The 22,520-nt window shown below is 58.0% G+C and overlaps 4 protein-coding genes across 9 annotated transcripts; 2 read left to right on the plus strand and 2 right to left on the minus strand.

Annotated features, from left to right (window-relative positions):
* Positions 1-177: 177 nt before the first annotated feature.
* DALRD3 (DALR anticodon binding domain containing 3) lies at positions 178-4,737 on the plus strand. 3 transcript variants are annotated; one of them, XM_031606631.2, is made up of 14 exons: positions 180-457; positions 550-839; positions 912-1,186; positions 1,389-1,447; positions 1,546-1,668; positions 2,025-2,095; positions 2,388-2,446; positions 2,627-2,709; positions 3,093-3,216; positions 3,328-3,386; positions 3,483-3,596; positions 3,673-3,702; positions 3,782-3,850; positions 3,994-4,725. In XM_031606631.2, the coding sequence occupies exons 1-14, from the start codon at positions 287-289 to the stop codon at positions 4,111-4,113; spliced, it is 1,647 nt and encodes a 548-aa protein (XP_031462491.2). In that variant the 5' UTR covers positions 180-286; the 3' UTR covers positions 4,114-4,725. The 3 variants fall into 3 exon arrangements, 2 of the variants coding, with proteins under 2 accessions (XP_031462491.2, XP_031462498.2); XR_016470132.1 differs by lacking the exon at positions 3,673-3,702 and having other exon boundaries at positions 178-457; positions 3,735-3,850; positions 3,994-4,737; XM_031606638.2 differs by lacking the exon at positions 3,673-3,702 and having other exon boundaries at positions 256-457; positions 3,994-4,712.
* Positions 4,738-4,876: 139 nt separating this feature from the next.
* On the minus strand, positions 4,877-8,923 carry WDR6 (WD repeat domain 6). The gene is made up of 6 exons (XM_031609675.2): positions 8,839-8,923; positions 6,391-8,749; positions 6,119-6,214; positions 5,886-5,999; positions 5,570-5,688; positions 4,877-5,493 (listed from the first exon to the last, which is right to left on the minus strand). Exons 1-6 carry the CDS (start codon positions 8,903-8,905, stop codon positions 4,982-4,984), a joined length of 3,267 nt encoding a protein of 1,088 aa, XP_031465535.2. The 5' UTR covers positions 8,906-8,923; the 3' UTR covers positions 4,877-4,981.
* Positions 8,907-22,324, minus strand: P4HTM (prolyl 4-hydroxylase, transmembrane). The gene is made up of 9 exons (XM_031609664.2): positions 22,037-22,324; positions 21,885-21,966; positions 15,109-15,299; positions 14,511-14,607; positions 12,862-13,024; positions 11,120-11,305; positions 10,864-10,954; positions 10,345-10,468; positions 8,907-9,249 (listed from the first exon to the last, which is right to left on the minus strand). Exons 1-9 carry the CDS (start codon positions 22,307-22,309, stop codon positions 9,032-9,034), a joined length of 1,425 nt encoding a protein of 474 aa, XP_031465524.2. The 5' UTR covers positions 22,310-22,324; the 3' UTR covers positions 8,907-9,031.
* LOC116237482 (secreted frizzled-related protein 5-like) lies at positions 15,306-20,698 on the plus strand. 4 transcript variants are annotated; one of them, XM_090148305.1, is made up of 4 exons: positions 15,306-17,434; positions 17,661-17,833; positions 18,432-18,521; positions 18,970-20,698. In XM_090148305.1, exons 1-4 carry the CDS (start codon positions 17,106-17,108, stop codon positions 19,302-19,304), a joined length of 927 nt encoding a protein of 308 aa, XP_090004431.1. In that variant the 5' UTR covers positions 15,306-17,105; the 3' UTR covers positions 19,305-20,698. The 4 variants fall into 4 exon arrangements, with proteins under 4 accessions (XP_090004431.1, XP_090004432.1, XP_031462543.2 ...); XM_090148306.1 differs by having other exon boundaries at positions 18,973-20,698; XM_031606683.2 differs by having other exon boundaries at positions 18,435-18,521.
* Positions 22,325-22,520: the final 196 nt, after the last annotated feature.

Below are 22,520 nucleotides of genomic sequence, written 5' to 3' on the forward strand. Positions count from 1 at the left end.
GCGCTCCGCCGTGACGGCGGCTCGGCGACGCGGCACGGAGCGCCGCACGGAGCGCGGCCGTAGCGGCACGCGCGCCCACCCCCCGCTCGGACACGGGCGGCCCCTCGCTCGCCACACCCAGCGCGGCGGCTCCCCCCAAGATGGCCGCCCGCGCCCAAGATGGCGGCCCGGGGGCGCTGCGTGCCGCGCTCAACATGGCGGCTGCGCTCCTCCGGCCGTACCCACGTGGGCGACGCGTCGGTGACGCCACATCCGCCCTCTCGCCGGAAGCGGCGGCCGGGCCGCTATGGAGACGGGCGAGGAGCGGCCGGGCCTGGCGGCGACGCTGCGGGCGCTGAACGTGGCGCTGGGGCGGCCCGCGTCTCTCTGGGTGAAGGAGAGCAGCGCCCGCAACCTGCGGCACCGCGACTTCCTGGCGCCGCGGGCCGCGCTCGGGGCCGCCTTCGCCGGGGGGCGGGTCGGTAGGCCGCGCTCGGGCCGGCAGGCGGCGGGTAGGCCGCGGCGGGGGGCGGGGCCGGGCCGCGTGCTGACCGCCGCTCCTCCTCGCAGGTTCCCTCCGACGTCGTCGCGGCCGTGACGGCGCTGGGCGGCCCGGGGGTGCTGGCGGTGCGCGGCTGCCGGCAGACGGCGGCGGGGCTGGAGGTGCAGCTGCGGCGCTGCGAGGCCTTCCGGCGCCTGCTGGGCCCCCCGCCCGGCCCCGGCCCCGCCCCCCTGCCCGGCCCGCAGGCGGCGGTGGTGCTGCACTGTCCGGCCCTGCGGTGCCCCGGAGACCTGACGCCCCGCCGCCTGCGCCCCGTGCTGCTCGCAGACCACCTGGCCCAGCTGCTGCGTGCCCAGGGGTGAGCGCCCCGCCCTCGCCTCCCGCCCGGCCCGCGCTCCCCAGCCCGTGCCCACATCTCGCCCTTCCGCAGGGTCAGCACGTTCCAGGTCCCCGCTGTCACTGACAAGCGGAGCCGGGAGGTCCTGCAGCAGCTCCGTGTGGAATGGCCTTCCGGCAGCACGCCCAGCCCTGAGACTCTGTCAGCCTTGAAGCAGTCTCTCAGCCAGTGCCCCTATGCCACACCCTGTGAAAGGGGATCAGGTGTGGCCTCGCCGCCTGAAGACATCATTTATAATGTACACCTGAGGAGCTTCGTGGAGCAGCAGGGCCTGGAAGGCTATGATCCCAACCTGGGAGTCCTCCTCGGTGAGTCACACATGGAGTGTTGCTGATGTGACAGCAGGGGAGAAAGGCTGCAAGTGGGTCTGGTTCTTTGTTCCCCATTGTTATTAGAAAGATTGCTTCCTTCTTTTCCTCTGGTTTGAGCCATAAATGGAGGCAACCTGGGACAAATCCAGATGGTATGGAATAAGTCCTTTGTCCCACTGAGTGCTCTTCCTTGTTTCAGTTACAGAGGAAAAGCTGCAGTCCCTGGCTGAACTGCAGCAAGCTGTGCTGCAGGGCATGGTGAGTGGTGACCCCCTGGTGCTGCCTGCTGCTTTCTCTCCTGATGTTCCCTTCTATCATGCAACAGTGTTAGAACTTGTTGCTGTGCTGTGCTGCAGGCAGGGTGCCAGGGGAGCTGCTGCAGTGTGGTGCATGTGGTGAGCTGCGAGGAGGAATTCCAGCAGCAGCAGATGGATCTGCTGTGGAGGATTTTGGATCCAGGAGCCTGCATGGATTTGCAGGTGAGGAACTCCTACACTCTGCACTGTGTTCCATTCTGCGTCAGCCCATCTTTAGCACCTGCAGTGAATGCTGAGGCCCAGCCTTGTGCCTTTATGAGACTTCCCTTAGCATCCAGTTTCCTCGGGATTTTAGCATTAAAGAACGAGGGATAGGAGAAAGCTGCAGAGACAGAGCTAGAACAGGACCGTCTTTAACTTAATGCAGTGCTGTTTTAGCAGCCTCTAACTCTGGGTTCCTCTTTTCCTGTGGTACCCACTCCCAGGATGTGAAGAGTTTCCTGGTAGCTCTGTAGGCATGGTTTTTCCTGCATTACAATGGAGCTTCCGTCTTCCACCTAGCGCTTCCTCTCTTTCAGAAGCACCTTGTCTGTGGACCAGTGAAGGTGACAAACCCCTTATCCCCCATCAGTGCAGACCAGTACTTTCAGTAAGTTGGTATTGAGCAAGGAGCCTCTCATGCTGCGTGTCTGTCAAGTCTTGCCTGTGCTCTTTGGCCCTGAAGGCAGCAGTCCTAGTGTGTCCCTCTCTTCTGCTTCTCTAAACGTTGGGGCTTTTTCTAGGACTCCAACAATGCTTTTTCACTACTGCCAGCAGCAGTGCTGCTGTCTCTGGCCTGCTTCAGGCAGGATTTGCATGCTCGTGGTTGGCTGGCTTTCTGTTGCGGAAGGAATGATGCCCCATGCAGCCTGCTCAGCAGTGACTGTCTGTGTTCCTCCCAGGCTGAGAAAACGGCAGATGTACGAAGCCTCTGTCATGAAATATGGAGAGCTTGCACAGGGTGAGGGAAGATTTGCTCTGCAGGCTGTGGATGGGAGAGGTCGGGGCTGGGGAGGTGCCCATACACCAGCTTCAGCAGAGCCCCCTCACTGCAGTGGGGTTTTCCTCCCTGGGGCTTTGGAAATGGCAGGGACACGGTACCACACAGCTTGCTCCATCTCCACCTGTGTTCTCTCTGCAGATGAGGCCTGGACTGAAGTTATTGATATCCTGACGGTGGCTGCCATCAGGTTTGAGATGCTGAGCACTGCCCACCGGAGCCAGGTAGGACAGCCCAGAGCTGCAGTGCAGTGGGAGGCAGGCAAGCATTGGGAGCACTGCGCAGGGAGTTGTGGATCATGGCATTGTTGGGAGATCAGTGGGAGCAGAGGGGACAAGTAGCACTGGGTGTGAGGAGGCACTGCATGGACTCTGGCCACCCCAAGCCCAGTCTGGGAGTGGTTTTTCTCAGGGTAAATTACATACGATGTCTGGGCTGATGTTCTGGTAGGCTGTGCCTGTCAGCCCTAGCAGGGCATGATGCTCAGCACACTGATGGCCACACTTCACCTGGTGGGAAGGTACTGCTCCCCAAGCAGGAGACACAGGGATGCACCAGGAATGGTCCTGGACCAAGCCGCCTAGACTGCAGTTGTCTCTGCCTTTAGATCACCCTGGACCTGGAGAACAGCAGCATTTCTACAAAGGGAACCAAGAGTGGTGCTTTTGTGATGTACAACTGTGCCCGGCTGGCCACGCTCTTTGACACGTACCAGCGGGCTGTAGAGCGAGGTGAGCACTAGCCCTGCCTCTTCCACCTCTAACAGCTGTTCCTGCGCTGTCCTCATACCCAGTCACAAAGGCTTCCTTGGCCACAACCACAGTCTCTCACCACTTTTACAGGCACATACCCACCTCTGCCACCAGCATCAGAACTGAACTTCTCCTGCCTCCGGGAAGAAGTGAGTGCTGAGGGACAGGGTCTGTGGAAAGCAGTGTGCCCTTAGCTCTCGGGGATGGATGCTTCTGGCCCTCTGACAGGCATAATCCTTTCACAGGGTGAATGGCTCCTCCTCTTCAGCTACCTCTTGCCCTTCCCAGAAGTCTTGCAGCAAGCAGCGCAGCTGCCCCCACCCAGCAAGGGGCTCCGAATCACAGCCAACACAGAGGCAGTAAGTGCTATGTGCCAAAGCACCTGTAGGTGCTGAGCCAACAGTGCTAGTGCAGAGCAGGGTTGCTCTTCTGCAGGGTGCTGAGGGGTGTTCCTGGGAAGAGATGGTAATGCCCTCGCTGCTATTCCTGCTGTGTAGGATGGCCCCAGACCATGCAGCATCAGCTCAAGCTGTCTGTGTTGCAGGTGTGCAAGTTCCTGATCCAGCTCAGCATGGATTTCAGCTCCTACTACAACCGGGTCCACATTCTGGGGGTGAGTCAAATGTTCCAGGCCATTTACTAAGGGCTGCTCCTGGATGTCAATAATGCCAGCCTTGCAGCAACACGATATGAAGGAGGGTGGAAACAGCAAGGTCAAGAAGTAGAACCACCACCTCCCCGCCTTTCTCCTTGCAGGAGCCATTCCCTCACCTCTTTGACCAGATGTTTGCTCGCCTCCAGCTGCTGGGAGCAGTGAGGGACATGTTCCATAATGCCCTGGCAACTCTGCACCTCCCTCCTCTCAGCCAGATCTGAGCCACCACTGAGGACTGTTGCCACAGAGTGACAAACAGCAGTGCTACAAGGGGCAGAACAGGGCAATTCCTCCCAATCCAAGCACTGGGCTGCTTGTTGGTCAGACTGGGAGCTGAGATCCATCTGAGTCTCACTGTAGGGCTCCTCCTGCCCAGTGCCGATGTTTTAAGGGCATACTTAAGTTCAAAGGAAGGAAGCACAAGGGACCAGGGCACCCATAAAGCCAGGTACCAATCTGTTCCCTCAAAGCTGTTTATTGAAGGGGAGCTCTATGCTGGCAGAGAGCTCCTGAGCCTCAAGGGCTGCTGCCCTGCCTTGTGCCAAGTCCTAACATCAGGGCTGAATACAATTATTGCTGGACAAATCCTGTGTTTTACCTAGTAGTGATAACTGAGGAGGGGGAGGGAAAGATGGGTAGAAAAAGGGTCTGTGCTGTACAAAGGAGTGGGAGTACCTTGCTGCAGGAGCAAGGTTAAGCAGTGCTTGGAAGCAGCCCCATGGTCCAGTAGCACAGTGCAGCCTTCCTGGCCGAGGGCTGTGTACAGCTTCTTGTCCTTACTGTGCCTTGGCTGCCCGCAGGCCTGCTGCTGCACAGGAACAACCCTGCCAGCCTGAGGAAGGCACTGAAAGACTGCTCTGATAGGGCTGGCCTAACCCAGCTCTGTACCTTTCTTGGCCTCCTGCTGCCCTCAGTCCTCCCAGCACTGTGGAGAGCCCTGACTCTCCCTGTGGGACAGAGGGATGTCCATCCTCCTTGAGGAGGACAGCACAGCTACATCGCTGCACATGCACAGGGTGCCTGGAGCAGTGTGCTGGGACGTTCCTTTGGCTCTCATTGTCCCCACGCAGGTGGGGAGCAGGGACTTTGCTATACCCCCTTACTGGACAGCGCTCCCTGTGATTGGAGCTTGCAGTGGGTGTCCAGGGCAGCACAGCGCAGGAGCTCCAGGCCCTGCCCACAGAGCACGCAATACCAGCACCGCTCCCCACCTGCCTCCACCACCTCCCAGCAGTCCAGCTCCGCCAGGTCAGGCACGTAGAAGAAGGTGGTGCTCAGCTCCTCCAGGCCGTCCCAGCTCAGCCGCCACAGTGTCAGCCGCTGGTCCACGGACGCAGAGAGCACCAGGTCTGGCCGCAGCACTCTGATCCCCGTCACGTGAGCAGCGTGGGTGCACGGCCTTGCCACACGCTCCAGGATGTGCAAGCAGGTCCCTGGCTCGGCCTCATCACCACCCCGCGTCACCTCCAGCAGGCAGACATGGATGGAGCCATCATCACTGCCACTGGCCACCAGGAACTGTCCCTTGGGCAGCTCCTGGATGTGCAAGCTGTTCACCCCACAGCTGTGAGCCACAACAGTGAGCAGCGGGGTGCCCAGGGCTGGAAGGAGAGGCTCAGTCAGGACAGCAATGCAGAGAGCTGCTGGCACAGCCTCCCTCCCCATGGCTGTACCCACCCAATGGCTGCATCTCTCCCTCTGAGTGCTGCAGGGCATCTCTTGCATCTGTGATGGTACTGGTGATGTCCCAGAAGGCAACGCTGCCATCAGTGGCCGCACTACACAAGAGGTGGTTCCTGGAAGGAAGGTGTTGGGCAGCTTCCAACCCCACGCTGATACCCAGGGCAAGCAGAAGGATGGCCCCTGCTGCCATCACTGACCAACTTCCCCCTTCCCTTCACCAGCTCCACTGCCATCACGCCATCACCCTTTCTTGCTGCGCAGGCATCACAAGGATGAATGCTTCCCTCCCAGTGCCATGCCCAGGGCTCACCTCTCCTCTGCCTGCATGTGCAGGAATGCCTCCACTTTAAGCACACAGCGCTGGTGGTGGAACGACTCTGCAACGAGCAGCAGCTTCTGGGCAGCCTCCAGCAACACAAAGAGCCTGGGCAGAGGGAGATGCAGCTGATCCTGGAAGAAGGAAGTGCCTTGCTACAAGGTACCACCTTAATCCTGCTCAGAGCTGGCACCTCTAGGTGTCTGAGCCCCATGCTCACTGCTCACCGGACTGATCCATCGCTGCATGCAGCAACCAGGAACGTGCAGGGCATGGGCAGCTGCTCACTGTTGGTCCCACACACGACTGAGAGGGACATGTACCTGGGCAAACACAGAATGCTTGCTGCATGCCCCCCCACCACCTGCTGTCCTGTAGGAGGATGGGGTGGCAGCAGCATGAGCTCAGCACAGGACACTGCTCTGAGCGCTCTGGGGGTTCTGAGAGAAAGGACTGAGCCAAAAGCCCCTCAAAGGCTCAGGCAGCCATCGAGCATCACCTTGTCTCCGGGTCCATCTTGACAAGCTTGTGCCTGTTCTTCATGCGGTCCCAGTGCTCAGCCAGCCGGTGGGAGGCCACGTGGGTGACCTGGCAGCTCACCATGCCCTCAGCCCCCAGATCCGCAACGCACTGCAGCTGGTAGCACTCAATCTGTGCGCGGCCGCCGGCTGAGAACAGCAAGGAGCAGAGCTGGGTGCCGTTATGCAGCACAGTGCCAGCCAAGGCCAGCGCCCTGACACTGGAGATGTGGTCGCTGAGCCTGGTGAGGGGCACCGCCGCACGTGTCAGCTCGCTGAGCGTCAGCACACAGGCCGTGGTGTCCTCGCTGCCGGTGATGAAGACATCGACAGGGCGGCATCCGGGCGCCCGCACGGCCCCCAGGTGCCGCACGCAGGTGATCTCGCGGCCATGCAGGGATGCCAGCAGCACCCGCTGCTCGCAGGGCTCGGCCTCGCTGTGGTACAGCATCACGTCCCCACGCTTGATGAAGGTGAAGGCATCGGCCTCCGGGCTGCTGTGGTAGCTCCAGGAGCGGTGCCCTCCGCCGCAGGGCACGCAGTGCAGGTTCACCCCGCTCCTTGTGCTCCACACCACGAAGTTGTCGGCGTGGAAGCCCAGCACCAGCAGGTCCCCGCTGGGAGTGAAACGCAGCTCTTCAATCCACTGCAGCCCTTTGCGGGGCCGGTGCTTCTGCAGCACCTCCAGCTGCTGGTCCCGCAGGCGGAGCTGCCGGTAGCAGCCGTCCCGGCCTGTGCTATAGATGTAGTCCCCACGGCAGGTCACCGAGGTGACCCCTGTCTTGCCGTGCAGCCCAAAGAGCACAGACACAGGGTCCTCGAGGGGCACAGCTTCGCCGTGTAACAAGCAGGAGGGCTCCGACTGGCTCGCAGTGCCCTCGCTGCCCGGGGTACCTCTGTCGGTGCCGTCAGAGCTGCTGCTGCTGCCGCCGCAAGGGAAGAGGAGCAGGGAGCCGCGGCGGTCCCCACACAGCAGCAGCCCTCCCTGGGGCAGGAAGGCGGCACACGTGTGCCAGCGCTGCTTGCAGGGCGGCAGCCGGTAGCGCCCCATGAGCTGCACCACAGGCACCTGCCCGGGGCTGCAGGTGACGTCCATCCACAGTACGGTCCCGCCGGGGCCGGAGACCACGAGTGCGGCGGGGTGGAGGGACGGCCCGTGCCGGGCGGCCCAGCTGAGCCCCAGCACGGGTCCCTCGAACGGCCTCAGCCTGGCGGGGCGCTCCGGGGCGCTCAGGGCGAACACGAGCAGCCGCCCGTCGCCGCCGCCCAGCGCGCAGAGCGGCTCTGCCGCGCCGGGCATCGGGGCGGCCGCCAGCAGCCCGCGGGGCCCGCAGGAGGCGGCGGGGCCGAGCAGCGGCACCCAGCGCCCCGCCGCCGCCTCGTAGTCCGCCAGCCCGCCCGCCTCGCCCAGCGCCAGCACCCGCCGCGGCCCCACCAGCAGCACCGCCCGCGGCCGCTCCGGGGCCCCCAGCGTCTCCGCTTCCACCGGAGCCTCCTTCCGCGGCCGCCAGAGCCGCGCTCCCCCGTCGGACCCGCCGGTAGCGAGGCAGCCGCCGGCGGGCCGCAGGGCCAGGGCGCGCAACGCCCCGCGGTGCCCGCGCCGGACGCTCCGCACGCCGCCGCCGCCGTCCCACTCCAGGCAGGCTCCGTCCTCCCCGGCGCTGACCGGACGCGGCCCGCGCAGCCCTACGGCGGCCACGCGCGAGCCGTGCCCGTAGCACACCAGCAGACAGACGGCCTCCCCGCCGCCCCCTAGCTCGCCCACGGCCCAGAGCCGCACGCTGCGGTCCTCGGAGGCGGAAGCCAACAGCCCCCGCGGCTCCGCGTAGCTCAGCGCCAGCACCGCGCCCCGGTGCCCCGGCAGCGTCCTCCGCGGAGTCTCCGCCTCCGCCGCCCTCCACACCGCCACAGTACCCGCCGCCGTGCCCGCCGCCAGCGCCAGCCGCTCCCAGCCCGCTCCCGCCAGCACGGCGCAGCGCAGCGCCCCGGCCCCGCCGCACCGCGCGCTCCGCAGCCAGCTGCCGCCGGCGCGCCACTCGTACAGCGCCACGGTCCCGCCGCCCAGCGCCAGCGCCAGCCGCCCCCCCGCCGCCCAGCGCGCCTCCCACACCCGCGCCCCCAGCCGCCGCGCCGCCCCCCCGCCGCACGCCTCCAGCCGCGGTGCCCCGCCGCCCGGCCCGCCCCGCCGCACGGCCAGCACCGCCAGCCAGCCGCCGCCGAACGCCGCCACGCGCCCGCCCGGCTCGGCCCGCAGTCCCCGCACGGTGGCCTCACGCAGCGCTCTCCGCCTGCCCGCCGCGCCGCCGCTCAGCAGGAACGCCGCCACCTCCGGGCCCGTGCCTGCCGGTGCCGGACAGCGCGTCAGCCGCCGCCGCGCCCCTCGGTCGCCCCCCGCCCCGGGCCCGCCCCCTCCCTGGCCCGCCGCTCACCCGCCAGCAGCACGTCCCCCGCGAACTCCAACGCCGTTACCGGCGCCACCAACGCTACCGACTCCATCTCGATGCGGCGCGCCGCCCCGCCCCGCACGCTTTATTGGCGCGCCGCGTGGCCCCGCCCTCCCCCCCCAGCGCGGGAAAAGGCCACGTGCGCCCGCGAGGTTCCGCGGCATCCCCGGATCGCGCCCTACAGCTCCACGTGCACCCCGCTGTACGCTTTGTCCACGGTCCATTCGCCCGGGGCTCCGGCCCCGCTCCCCGCGTAACGCTCCATCTCCTGCTGGAAGCGCTGCTGCCGCCGGCGATTGGGGTCCACGTTGATCCAGTTGTTGGCGATCCACTTGGTGCCCTGGGTGACCAGGCAGCCCCCGTGCAGGGCGAAGTCGTCCAGCTCCCCCACCCAGCCTGCGGGAGCAAAGCACGGGTTGCTGCAGGCTGCTGGGCACAGCCCGGGCAGCACTACTGAATACTGACACCCGATTTTAGCTTGGGGGCTTCTTACAACGGTCCCTCCCGACGTCCCCACCCCCTCACCCTACCCTGGCTGAGCACAGGGGGTTCCCTGGTTGCAGAGCAGGCCTGCCTCATTGCCTCCTCAGCATTTTACATCACAGCTGCCCTTTTCCTCAACTTTTCCCCAAAGGAGAGGATGGAAGCCAGAGGTTTGAGGCCAGACCATACATTATGCGTCACCAGTTCCAATCCTTTATAGAGATCTCAGATTTTCTGTGACAGATTTCAGCAGCTTTTTTCCATTTGGGAAGAATTTGGTCATAAAAATACAACGGGGTTCCTCTGACAGGACAGCAGCAGCACTGATACTATCATCCAACAGCCCAAGCAGAGGCCTCATGACCTCCTCTGTGGCTTTTCTCAAGATGGAAACTCTTGGGCTACTCTCAGGAGACCTGGCACACTACATAATTTCATCAGCAGCCGGGAAGGCTGAAGTTAATGCCCCAGCCTGGCTGCCAGGGAAAAACACAGCACTCTGAGAAGTGCAGCCTGAGGACACGTATCACAGAGCTGCAGTTGCCCCATAGCGCGGCCTCAGCCCCACATGGGGCACAGCACAGCGCAGGGCAGGGAGGACCGCGCCTCCCCACACCGCAGAGCTTGCAGCCGTGCCTTTGTCTGCCTCCCCTTTCCAGCCCTGTGGGCAACACCACATCAGTGAAGCATTTTGAATTGCAGCCCAAGCTCCAGCAGGACTTTCAGCTCGCACAGCAGGGCGGAAGGCAGCTGGCGATGGCTCAGTGCAGCCAAGGGCTTTGTTAGCTGGCTAGTCCTGTCCCCCAAAGACACCAGGAGCCACTGACCCATTGCCTGTGAACAAAGGCCTCTGTGAGCCAGGAAGCTCCTGCTCAGCTGGTGACAGGGAGGCTCTGCAGATCCCACTAGCAGGCAGCTACCCCCTTAAGGTCTCTTCTGAGCCACAGAACCCCTGGAAGATGGTTGTCTCCTTCTGCAATCCTAGCAGGACTTGGCCTGGAGCCGTACCTTCTCCGTCCGACAGGTAGTTGTACCAGAAGACAGCAGTGCCTTGCTGAGGTTTCACTCGCAAATTGCCCTTGTCACAGTTTTTCCGAGTATCTCGCAGATCAACATCATTCTGGATCAAAGACTAACCAAAATCAACAACAAAAACACAGGTGTCATAAAGGGGCTGGAACAAAGCATAGAGGCTGTGCTGTGCTGCCAGCGTCCTCTTGCCCTGTGCTGAGTCCCTTAATGCATCGCCAGACAGCATATGCCTACAGTTATCTTAGTCTGAGGAAAAGTGCCCAGATTAAAGCAAGCACAACCTGTGTCAGGGCAGCAAGGTCCAAAGGCTGCCCCTCATGCATTGGAGTGGGGGAACTGCCAAAGCCTCCTCCCTTGGCCTCTGAGTGAAATCACTGTGTGTGAAGCTCAGCCTTCCCACACGCCAGTTCAGAAGGCTCACATCTCCAAGCCCCCCTTCTACAGTGAATAGTCACAGTGGGACCCAGAACCCCCAAGAACGACAGAGCCACTCACCATCTCTTCGTATGTCCTGTTATCAGCTATAGGAAAGACAGTTTCTCCTCCACCTGTGACATTGTTCAGGTAGAACAGCACTGTCACATACCTGCAGGACAGGACAGAGCAGCTGTCAGGGGACACACTGGAGCAGGAGGAGCTGCATGGGGCTGCCCACCCCCTGCCGATTGTACAGCACTCCTCCAAGACAGCAGTTTACATTGTTGTTTTTTTTTCCAAAGGCAACAGAGAGTTGCACCAAAGCAGCCCTTACCGGCATGAGGTCTCAAAGGGAGCGCTTTCATTGGCAACCAGCTTGGTGTGGCTGCAGGCAGTCTCAGGGAAGACGGGGCCGCTGTCCATGTGGGCATGGTAGTGGCCCCCCTGGTCGTAGCGCACGACCTGCAGGGGCTCGCTGTGCTCCACAATCTCTGGGGGCAAGCGAGTCAGGCGCATTACCCTGGGGAGACAGCACAGCAGGTGAGGAGAAGACACATTCACCAGGACAGCCGCTACTCCCGAGCACCAAATGCATCCAGAGAAAGAGAACCCCCTTCCCCAAAAGACCGGAGAGACGGATGGGCTGCAGCAAGCATGCCAAGAGATAACTAGGTTCCTTACAGATCTGTCAGACCATCAGCATCAGCTCAGAAACTCCTCCTCAAGGTTAATAAAAAAACAAAAACGAAGGGTGCATCTCCAGCAGGACTGCTCTCATGAAGACCTTGCTTGCTCAGAAAGATCCCTCCTGTGTGTGTCCCTGGAGCCTTCATGTGCCATCTCAGCGCTTCTCTGGACTCCTGCACACCAGCTACAGACCTCGGGGACAGTTAGCAAAGCACAGGGCCCCTGCTGAGAGTGAACGAGAGACTAGCTCTAGGGATATTCTCATCACCTAACTCACCTTTCCCTGTTGCCTTTCAAAAACCTCCCCCCGGGGCAGAGGGGCACAGAGGGCTATGGGTTTTTTCCACTGCTACATCTGAGCTCATCCCCAAGGCAAGCAGGTACCTCTCAAGACCTGCCAAGAACACTCAGAGCTCTGGGAATCCCGAGCTGTGAAGCCCTAGGGGAATGTGGCACCAAGGCAGGGTGGCCGAGCTCCTCCAGGCCCCACAAGATCCCACTGGGGATCACAGTCTCCTTCAGCACCACGCCTCCAGGTCCGCAGGGGCTTTCTAACACTGGCAAACTGAAGAGCATAAATGCAATGTGCCGATGCCTGCATGCGCCAGAGAGCTGGCACAGAGAAAGTGGCAGCCACAGTCTGCTCTAATTAAGGCAATATGCGACCCCATTCTCCCTCTGGAATGTGCTGAAGAAAAGGAGTGGCCAGCAGCTGTTTTGCAGCCTCGGGACAGATTTTCCCCACCCATGTCCTGGGCGAGGACCAGCACCACAAGAACGAGGAGTCTCCAGCCAATTATCTGAAACTCACCACGGCTAAGCCATTTGGCCTGCGAGCTGGGTTAACTCTTCCCAGTACCAAAACCAAGGTGAAGGGAAAGACAGGAGGTTCTCCCATCTGCTGGGACAGGCCCCGTGGTCATGTGCTCCGATGACCGACCTACCTCGGCGTGCTTGAGATAAAGTCGTGCTTATTATGAAGTTAGTTCTGAACAGCTACGACAGATCTCAATGAAATGCATGAGTAACTCAAGCAATTGACAGTAACTACTGGCACCTAGACAGGGTTGGAAATGGGCAGTTTCTCCCAGTAAGCTCGTTTACTAATTGGAATGAATTATTTCATATAATGCCAAGTCTTCTTGGTTTTATAGGGCTGTTCCCAAAAGTGAATGGCTACACTGAAAGGTTTGATTTTTCTTTTTCCTTTTGCAGGGGACAATACAAATCCTTGTTCTAACGAAAACATTCTCTTCCCATTTCATGACTGAGCTCATTGCTCTTCATACTCCAGACTTCCACGGAATTAGGAAGCATGAATATTAGCATGTCTGCATCTGCATCTCCCAGCACAGGTGGCCCACGTGCCCACACCCCCTCAGCCCTCACCTCTGTCGTATGGCTCTCATGACCTGGTGTGCACCCTCGCCCTGGTACAGCCACGTGTGCTGGCTGTTGCGCACCGCGTCACTTGTCTTCACTTTCTGGCTCCCTATGTACTTGTGGAAGTCACGGATGTTCAGTCTCTTGAACTCCTCCAAACTCAGCACACCTGTGGAAGAGAGCAGGAGCAGGCTGACCTGGGCACCCCACGTGCATGAGAGTGCTAGAGAACCTTCAGCTGCAGTGCAAGGTCAGAATCAGAACAGGCAAAACACAGTCAACTTGCTACTCACATATTTAAATGGAGCAGAGGGGGACACCTCAGGCCACCTTCCTACAAGACCTTGCAGGGCAATTTAAAAAACCAAACCCCAAACAACAAGCAGTTTGTTCTTCTGCTTTTGTGCAGTTCCAAAACATGAAAGAGATACACAACACAGTACGATCCGATATAAACAGAAGACAGAAAAACAAAAGGTAAAAGGAGGTTTCTACTAGAACAGATATTTCTTGTTTGCACTCAGCTGAGCTTGGCAAGGGATGGATTTTTGCCTCTCTTAGCTTCTGAGAAATCCTTACCGTTTGTTGTGTTCCCTTTCTGGAGAAGCAGGGAAGCAGCACACGCCCAGCAGCCAGCACACATCAGGGACTGTGAGAGGAACTCAGGGAGACAGCATACACACTGCTGTTTGTGGCCAGGGGGAAGTCCCAGCCACCAGGGTCAGCTCAGGGCAGCTCCTCAGGTGCTGGTAGTTGTCAGCAAATCACCCACGTCACCATTTCTCATGCCTTGCTCACATCTCCCAGTTCCCCCTTCCCCTTATTTGACGTGGTCTTTGATAACACAGTGCCACATCCAGGTCGTGACCTGGGCCCTCAGTGGCACACACCGATGTGACAATGGAGGAAAGCAGCACTCTGGAAGCAAGGTCCTGCCAAAAGCACTTTAACAGGACTTTTCATTTGTAAACATCCGGAACGGTGAAAAAGCCATTGGCAACTCAATCATATGCTCCTACCCCTGCCAAAAATGTCACCAGCGTGGGTGCTCGGGGTGCCCTCCGGATATTTAGGCATTCACATGGGTACTGCTTCATCTCCAAAGCAGCTCCTCTATGGCACTCTCAATGCCAGGTCACTGGAAGAGAGCATGCACAGCCTGTGCATTCACTTAATTTGATTAGGAAATGGAGAGTTGCTTAATTGAGGACACTCTAATTAGAGCAGCAAAGGTTAGAGTGCACGTTGAGGCCAGAGGGAGACCAGGGTAAGGGGAGTAATACAGAGAACAGAGCAGTGGCAGAGATGGAATCAGCACTAAAAGCTGACCAAGACCACCCCGAGTCCACCGATGCTGCACTCCCATGCCTGTGAAGCAGCTCCCTCAGACATCTGTAGAAGTCCCTTTGAAAGCAGGGGGGAACACCTTAAGAGCTGCAGCCCACACAATGAGAGCTACATGGTCAGAGCCAGAGCAGCTTCTGAGAGGTCTACACCAATTTTACTTTCTGCAAAGGTCTCTAAAGCAGTATTTTCCTTGGAAGACCATCTACTACAACAGGCCTGGGCAAGGACATGGCTTTTGCTTCTCCCTGCATGGCTATGTGCAGCATCCCATGCTGAGGACGTGGGGATTCCTGAGGAGCTGCTCTTACCATTCCCATCAGGATCAGCCTTGACTGCAGTGTACATCTCTCGGATGTTTTCAGGGGTCATCCACCTGCCGTTCCCAAGGCGGGTGTGAGTCAGCACCTGAAATTCAGAAGCAGATCAACGCTGGGCACTGGTTTCTAGCACTAATGCAACCCTCCTGGTTTCCTGCTTGAGGCCTGGCCAGCTCTCCACTGCAGTGCATCAGTCAGCCAGGCATCAGCACATCTCTGCACACAGATCTGAGTGGAGATTATCGGGCAGCCACGCTGTGTGGCTGATCTGCATTTTCATTTCCAGTTTAGGTGATGGCAAATGACTGCTGAAGCTCAGTTAACCAATTCTTAGGTGGATGAGGTACAGCTCTCAGCAAGCTCTGACCTCCAGAGGAGCACCTGAGAAGCGACATCCTTCTACCTACTCCGATGCATGCTGCCCTGCAGGATAGGCTGCTGAAGAGCTGTGGACAAGGTGCTCCTTATCCCCCTCCCAGGTTTGATACTGTGGATGATTCTGAAGCAGTGTCAGCTGCAGGAGGGCACAGCCAGCTCTACTGCACAAACTCAGTGTGCTGGGACATACACAAGAAGAAATGCACTCTACCTCTTTGAGCTGCAGCTGCCCATCCTGATTGTGGTCCAGCAGATTGAAGAAGTCCATCTGGCTGATTTCTATCATTTCCATGGCTTCCTCGTAGTCATCTGTCGGTAGGATCTGGCTCTTCTGCAGCCCCTTCAGCTGTGCCAGATGGATGATGAGTTTGCACTCCTCCTCTGTCAGGAAGTCTGGAATTTCTGCAGGAAAATGCGAGCAGTAACAGAGACTGAGGAACTGTTACATTAGGACAAGCACTAACAACAGGCCACTGAAAAGAGAGGAAAATAGGAAAATTTAGAAACTTCCTACCAAGCCAAGGGGGTAGGACAGTCAAATACATATACCTTTCTACCCAAAGAGCTCTACAACAGCACACACCTCACACCTGAGCTCCAGGAGATGGGTATTTTTACAGCAGCCATTCCTCAATGTTTGGACCCTGGGGTCAAGCCCCTTATTTTCTTGCAGATCACCACAATGGACAAAGGAGCGAACAAACACAGGCATATCACTGCGTTTTATCACTTCAAAGGTTACATGTGGATCACAGTCTGGAACTGCTGTTTTACAGGAAGGGAGGGCAGAAGTCCTTACAGGGGGAAGCGAGGATGGCTAGGGTTTCATGCTCCTTTGCTCTGCCGCAGAGCAGGCAGCACCTAGCAAACAACCAAACTCCTTTTGGGGGTACCTAGCACACTGCTCTACTGGGAAACTCAAAAAACTTCCTGACTTAGTCCCATTCATTTCCTTGAATGAAGGGGGAAGTAATACAGCCATCAGAGCAGGACAGGCTTAAGTGTATATGGCTGTGATGGGCTGGATTAGATGATTTTAAATGTATTTTCCAATCGTAATGATTCTGTAAATGCTTTTAGAGACAAAGTCCTGCTCTCTAAACTGCGGCCCTGCAGGTGTGTGCTGAGGACACATCACATCCCAGCTGCAACAGCAATCCTCAAAGGGGGAAAGAAAAAATAAAAGTTAATTACTTCCACGACCTTAAATCAACCCTATCAGCCCCGACTGTCAGTAAGCAGTTGGCCTCTTAAGTGCATACCAGAACTGGCCCTGTAGAAAACACGATGCTCCTGGGAAGCCCCGGGGACACAATGCAGCTGTATCCCTCTGAGGACACAATTTCTGCCACCAGCAGAACAATGTCCTTGTAACAGAGGGGGCTTTGGGGCCAGAGCTTCCGCTGTCCCGAGCGTCACGGCCTCGCACCGGGTCAGAGCCAACCATACCCACTGGCAAGCAACGGTCCCAGGATCTCCAGTTCCTCAAACCAGGCTCAAATAATGACAGTTTCTGGAATCTTAATTACGTGCTGGAGGAAGGACAATCTCTCTCTTCAGTGGTGGTAATGGGATTTTGTAACGAGGTAGAAATCGCATTAGCAGGAAGCGCTTTCTGCCAGGCAGGTTGCAAGGTGAGGGGCTTTCCAGCTAAGAGCTGGCAATCCGCAGGGCAAACAGCCTTCCTTCCCAGCTGCAAATTGGTTCCTGTGCCCACCGCTCTCCCAAACAGTTAACTTTGGCTGTGAGACCATCCTATCTCTCATCCCGCTCAACAATGGGTCCAGCTAAACAAATGCCTCCTAATTGACTTTGAGCAACACTTGATTGCTTTCAGAAGAAAAAAAAAACAAAAGAGAGGAAAACATTGGGGTTTATGAAATAATGACTAATCCTGGAGCAAGAGAAAGGGGCTGGTTGGAGCACTGGTGTCAAACAGAGAGCCCCAAGACACGGGGCCAAGGCATTCACCCCTCCCCAGCTGCCCTCATTTCCACACCTGCTGATCTAAGCCAAACCCCTGCTAAAATCCAAACAATCGGGGCCGCTGGCAAATGAAAATTGGAGCATTGTCTTCCCCAAGAGGGCTCTGAAAGGGCCGCACTTAATGAGGATGGATTGCCACGGAGGTGGCTCGCAGGCTATAAAAGGCATTCTGCGGGCTGGAGCAGCTCAGTCTGGGTGTGCTGCGAGCCCACTCCGAGCACCATGAGGGCTGTGAGCACAGAGAAGGCGTCCCGCAGGCGGGGAGCCCCGTGGCTGCCAGGCCTGCTGCTGCGCCTGCTGCTGTGGGGCTGCCCGGGGGGGCGGGCCAGCTACCTGCGCAGGTCCTCCAGCTGCACCGCCATCCCGCGCAGCATGGCCCTGTGCTACGACATCGGATACTCGGAGATGAGGATCCCCAACCTGCTGGAGCACGAGACCATGCCGGAGGTGATCCAGCAGTCCTCCAGCTGGCTGCCCTTGCTGGCCAGGGAGTGCCATCCCGACGCCAGGATTTTCCTCTGCTCCCTCTTCGCGCCCATCTGCTTGGACAGGTAAGGCATCTGCAGGAGTTCTTTGCGCATCGCTCCCCAGCAGCGATGGCATTCGCCTCCTGAGAGAAAAGACGTGCGATCTGATCACAGCCACTTTCAGGCAGCACAGTGAGGGGACGTGGGATTACCCAGCAGGGACTCTCCCCACTTCTGAGGGAGAACAGAACTCCCGTCCAATTTCCAAAACAGCCTTTTGTTGCTTGCTTCCCTGCTTCCCCCCCCCCAGGCTCATCTACCCGTGCCGCAGCCTGTGCGAGGCTGTCAAGAGGAGCTGTGCACCCGTCATGGCTTGTTATGGCTATCCCTGGCCCGAAATCCTCAACTGCAACAAGTTCCCTGCAGACCACGAGCTGTGCATCGCTGCCGTCTCCACGGATGAAAGTTCCTCCAGCAGGAGAAGTAAGGGCTTTTTTTCTCATATGTTTTCCCATGTGTAATGCTGAATGCTCACAGGGATGAGCCTATGCCTTGCCTGTGTTCATAGAATGGCTTGGGTTGGAAGGGACCTCAAGGATCATGAAGTTCCAGCCTAGCTCCTAGAGCTTCTGGCTTTAAGCTATATTTAAAAAGAAAAGTGGAAATTCTAGTTTTTCCTCTATGGGAATTGCACTGTGACTAGAAAAGGAGTGTGACGTTGGCTGAAGCTTGTTCCCTCAGCTCTGCTCATCACTACCTGGGTGCCCTCAGACAGTGGGGCTTGGGGCAGAGGGAGAAATCTCAAAGACATGGGAGCTCACAGTGTGCCTGTCCAGGAGCTGAAAAGCAGCAGACATTCATTAAGCAATGTCACGGCAACGTGCAGCAACGAACACAGCCTACACAAAGCACAGCGAGCTGTGCCTGCCCCACTGTGAGACGGGAGCTTAACATTCCTATCCTGGGGCTGGATAACTCAGGAGGAAGCACCATTTCAAAACTACAAGCCACCACTCGCAGATGTCAAAACCATATGATGCCTTTTCCAGCAATGGGCGTTCTAACCAGCTTTCTGTTGCAGCAGTGCCTCGAGCCAGCTGCAAGGACTGCGAGCTGGAAGAGGCCAGCACTGCCAGGGAGATCCTGGACAGCCTCTGTGCCAACGATTTCAGTGAGTACACCCACCTGCCCTCTCTGCAGCTGGCACGGCCTCCATCAGTGAAGCTGTGACACGCACAAAGAATGGCTTGGCCATAAGAACTGACTTGGAGGAATCATGCCTTTATGAGCAGGTTCCAGAGATGATCAGTTCTCAGTGTACCTGTTAAGTAACAGGACTTGCTGCTTGTTCCATTGCTCCTTGGAGGCACTCTGCCTGTGCCACAGTGCTGCTATGCCTTCTCCACTCGTGAGAAAAGCAGGATGGAAAGAACAGTGCTCAGTGCTGGAAGCGCTCAGCTCAGCTGAGAACTCTTCCACAGTCACTGCAATTGCACAGGCTTGGATGCATGTGTCACCACTTTAGAGGAGCAGCACAAAAGCTCACGTTGGCTGTGCGCATAAGTTGCCAAAAGCTATGACGTGCAAACAGAACTAACAACTCTTTTTCTCCACACCAGCAGTGAAAATCCGAATCCTCAGGAAGAACACAACCACAACCGTCTCCGACTTCGACCTGGACCCCTCCAAGGTGGAGGTGCTGAAGCACGGCCCGCTGCTCAGAACCGAAATCCCAGGCAGGCTGCAGCAGTGGCTGGACATCGATGCTACCTGCGCCCACAACATCATGAGAGGCACTCATGCGGGGGTCTTTGTCATCAGCGGAGAAGTGCAGAGCGACAAAGTGGTGGTGAACAAGGCCTACGCTTGGCAGAAGAAGAACAGGAACCTGCACCAGGCCGTGAGGAGATGGAAACATCACCGCTGCCCCGAGCAGGGCGGCAGGAAGGTCTGAGATCTCCATCCTCATGCTAAGAAATGGCTCCCTTCCCCACGGCTAGAAAACTCCTTCCCCGGGCAGTTGGTGTTTTGGAGATGTGCATTCAGTATTTTTAGGCAAATCAAAGCAGTCATAGTCAGCAGGTAGGGCCTCACTACAGATCCCTGATCACTAAAACCCTTTTCCCAAGACAGAGCTTAGGGATGCAGACTTAACATATTCCTATGGCAAGGTCCTGCAAATCCAGGACTTAGAGTGGATGGCTTTGTGCAGCATCAGTGACTTGACATCCGCAGGCGAGCAGACTAGAAGAGACCTTCAATAACATGGGCATCTGCACAGGTGAAAGGAAACAACCCCTCTTGAGCACACAGCAGACAGCTGAGGATTTCTGCATAACTGGGAATGCAGTTTTGACTTAAGGTATTCAGTTTGGGTCAGAATGTTCTGGTAACTGTGGAGCTACTGAAGATACCCCCAGAGCCTTGAGAGAGGTGGCAACAACACTGGGAATCACACTCACCGGTGAATATAGTCACAGCTCTACATGAGCAGAAAGCAGAAAACTGCAAATCCCCAAGTGAGAAAATGAGTTGGATTTCTACTGTCTAACAAAGCACTGTCCATGGAAAGTTTTCTACACTGGATTAAACTTGAGAATGAAATAAAAATGACAGAAAAAAAGAAAACCACACAGCTTTGGGGATAAATATGTTCTTCCCTGTGCTCAAAGCCTGCAGCCTCAGTTGTGGAGAGAACCGCCAGCTTTGATGGAGACACATTGCCTCCCTGTGCTCGTAAAGCACACCAACAACCCAGCCAAGACTGTCTCTTCAGATTTAATATGGGCTGAGATTAGCACTCACAGCACTCACACTGCAATTCAGCTGCGCTCTGACATTTGTGTAGCAATTACTTCTATTTCCCTGAGGCTCAGAAGAAAAACACAGAGAGATTTCCTATTTTTATTCCTCCCCGCTGTCTCATCTCGCAAACTGCTGCCCGACCCGCAGGCCTGCTGCCAGGTGGTCCCTGTGATGGCAGCATCCTCTGAACAGACTGCGTTTTGAAAACACAACAAGTAAAAGCTCTGAAGGTTGAAAAAGGTTTTGTCTGATATTTGTTTTCCATTAATGGGATTATTTGATTACTGGTGTTTCCCAACTAAGAAGCGCACAGATGGTCTGACTTACAAGCTTAGAAATGATGTCTCATAACCAGAGGGGGGGGGAGGAAGGGGGAAATAGGGCAGGGACTTTTTCAGAGCTCCATGAAATACTCGAGTTCAATGCAGTGACTTACCCACATTTAAAACAACAAACTGTGCACTCCCTGTGGTGCCCAGCCCCAAAGCGCAGAGCTCCCATTAAGCCATCAGCCAGCTGCCCACAGCCCCACACCACCCTGCTCTGCTGAAAGCAAAGATCACAGCGCAGCCACTTCTCCCTACATGGGCTCTCGTTCAGCAAAATCCCCTTCAGGACTTCAAGAGCTCTGCCAGCAACTTCTGGCTTTGTCTAACACCACCCCATTAAATACACACCTCTGTCAATTTAAACAACAGAGACGCAATAATTAGATTTTAAAACAGTTAATTTAGGTCGGTGCTGTTTGCGTAGATAGAGAGGTCTCTGGAATTCTTTTTAAGTCACAGCTGGCTCCTGGCAGGTCCATCTGGGAGATAAGAGCTGTCTTGCGAGTCAAGGTTTCTAAATTAGGGCTTCCCTATCAGAGGATAAAGGAGAGCAGTCTGGGTGGGATCTGAAATGCTGCCTGCCTAGGGCTGTCCCCAGAGCCAGCATTAGAAGGCACAGCCTGCCCCAGAAGCTGACAGAGGTGCCCAAGTCATATCAGGGGCTGTGGGATCACTGCTGCCTGTGGGTGCCCTCCTGCCAGCATCAGTCCAGCAGAGCAGCACCGGTGGGGCACAGAAGGTTGCAACAGGATCAGGAAAGCCACTGCCCAGCCTGTGTCATGGGGCTGCTCACTGCACCAGCAGTATGAGCTGCAGGCCTGAGTTCAATGAATGCCTGATGGAGAACCTGCTAGAAACGAGCCACGAACTGCATATGTAGAAACAACAAAACAAGTCTGTATATTTCTTGCAGGTACTTACTACGTTAAAGGAATTTAATAAGAAAATGCTCTGACCTGTGTCCAGGTTTTCAGTCTGTATAATCGATTTCGAATCAGAGAACAGCTCAGGTATTGGCAAAGCATCTCAAGGCCCCCAGCATCACCAGCTCAGAGCCAACAGGTCTGCTCCGCCTTTGCAGTAATACGAGCTCCACCACCAAATTAATCAGTGCATTCCCAGCGGATTTCCACAGCACGGGGACCGGGGCGGGGGCGGCAGGGGCGGCAGGGGCTGCACTCACCCCAGGGAGCATCGCAGCGACGCGGGGAAGGCTGCAAACCAGCAAGAGGGGAACGCGGTGCAGCCGCGCTGCAGAGCAAATCCAGAGGAGGGCACAAAGCCGGCGGGAACCGGGCACCGCCACCGCCTCCCGCCCCGCGCTCTCCCCGGGGTCCTCGGCCGCCCCTCCCGCCCTCGGCACGCGGAAGGGATCCGCGCTCCGATCCGCGGCCACTCACCGAAGAGCAGCGGCTTGAGGCTGAGGGTGCGCGCGGCGCGGGTCCGGCCGGGCCCCAGCTCCACGCGCTGCGTGTGGCCCACCTGCGGGGAGAGCGGCGGTGAGCTGGGGCCCGCCCCGCCCCGAGCCCCGCGCCCGGCCCCGCGGCCTTGCCTTGATGCCCTCGAGGCGCGGCAGAGCGCGGGCGGGCGGCGGAGGAGGCGGCGGAGGAGCGGCGGCGGAGGCGGGGGGGCCGCCGCCGGCGTCGCCGGCGCTGAGGTGGACGAAGAGCAGCAGCCCCAGCACGTTGAGGACGTAGAGGTGAGCGAAGACCATGAGCACGAGGAAGTAGGGCCGCGAGCACACGGGCCGCGGGCGGCCTCCCGGCGGGCCGGGCAGCGGGGGGCTCTCCGCCCGCGCCGCCGCCGCCGCCGCCGCCGCCGCCATCGCGCCCCGGCCCGCCAGGCCCCGCGCGTCACCACGGCAACCGCGCGGCGTGTTACGTCATGCGTCGGGGGGCGTGGCCGGCGCGCGTGTGGCGGGAAAGGGGCACGTGCGGCGCGCGGGGGGGCGGCGCATCTCCAACCGCAAGGAAGAGCCGGGACACGTCCGAAGTTAAAAAGTCACGATTTATTGCAAATAAACCAAGGGCGCGCGT

The sequence above is a fragment of the Phasianus colchicus genome, chromosome 11 (genome assembly GCF_987193195.1).
Source record: "Phasianus colchicus chromosome 11, bPhaCol1.hap1.1, whole genome shotgun sequence".
Taxonomy (NCBI): Eukaryota; Metazoa; Chordata; class Aves; order Galliformes; family Phasianidae; genus Phasianus; species Phasianus colchicus.

Bases quoted from the DNA above. Each gene is read 5' to 3' on its own strand.
- DALRD3 (XM_031606631.2), top strand. From the start codon at position 287: ATGGAGACGGGCGAGGAGCGGCCGGGCCTGGCGGCGACGCTGCGGGCG. The intron at 458-549 runs GTCGGTAGGCCG...TCCTCCTCGCAG, and splicing joins CCGCCTTCGCCGGGGGGCGG to GTTCCCTCCGACGTCGTCGC. The intron at 3,703-3,781 runs GTAATGCCCTCG...TCTGTGTTGCAG, and splicing joins GGTGTTCCTGGGAAGAGATG to GTGTGCAAGTTCCTGATCCA.
- WDR6 (XM_031609675.2), bottom strand. From the start codon at position 8,905: ATGGAGTCGGTAGCGTTGGTGGCGCCGGTAACGGCGTTGGAGTTCGCG. The intron at 8,750-8,838 runs GTGAGCGGCGGG...CGGCACCGGCAG, and splicing joins GGGGGACGTGCTGCTGGCGG to GCACGGGCCCGGAGGTGGCG. The intron at 5,689-5,885 runs GTGAGCCCTGGG...CCTTCCTTCCAG, and splicing joins CACATGCAGGCAGAGGAGAG to GAACCACCTCTTGTGTAGTG.
- LOC116237482 (XM_090148305.1), top strand. From the start codon at position 17,106: ATGAGGGCTGTGAGCACAGAGAAGGCGTCCCGCAGGCGGGGAGCCCCG. The intron at 17,435-17,660 runs GTAAGGCATCTG...CCCCCCCCCCAG, and splicing joins GCGCCCATCTGCTTGGACAG to GCTCATCTACCCGTGCCGCA. The intron at 17,834-18,431 runs GTAAGGGCTTTT...TTTCTGTTGCAG, and splicing joins AAGTTCCTCCAGCAGGAGAA to CAGTGCCTCGAGCCAGCTGC.
- P4HTM (XM_031609664.2), bottom strand. From the start codon at position 22,309: ATGGCGGCGGCGGCGGCGGCGGCGGCGGCGCGGGCGGAGAGCCCCCCG. The intron at 21,967-22,036 runs GCAAGGCCGCGG...CTCTCCCCGCAG, and splicing joins CGCGCCTCGAGGGCATCAAG to GTGGGCCACACGCAGCGCGT. The intron at 14,608-15,108 runs GTAGAGTGCATT...TCTGAATTTCAG, and splicing joins GGCAGCTGCAGCTCAAAGAG to GTGCTGACTCACACCCGCCT.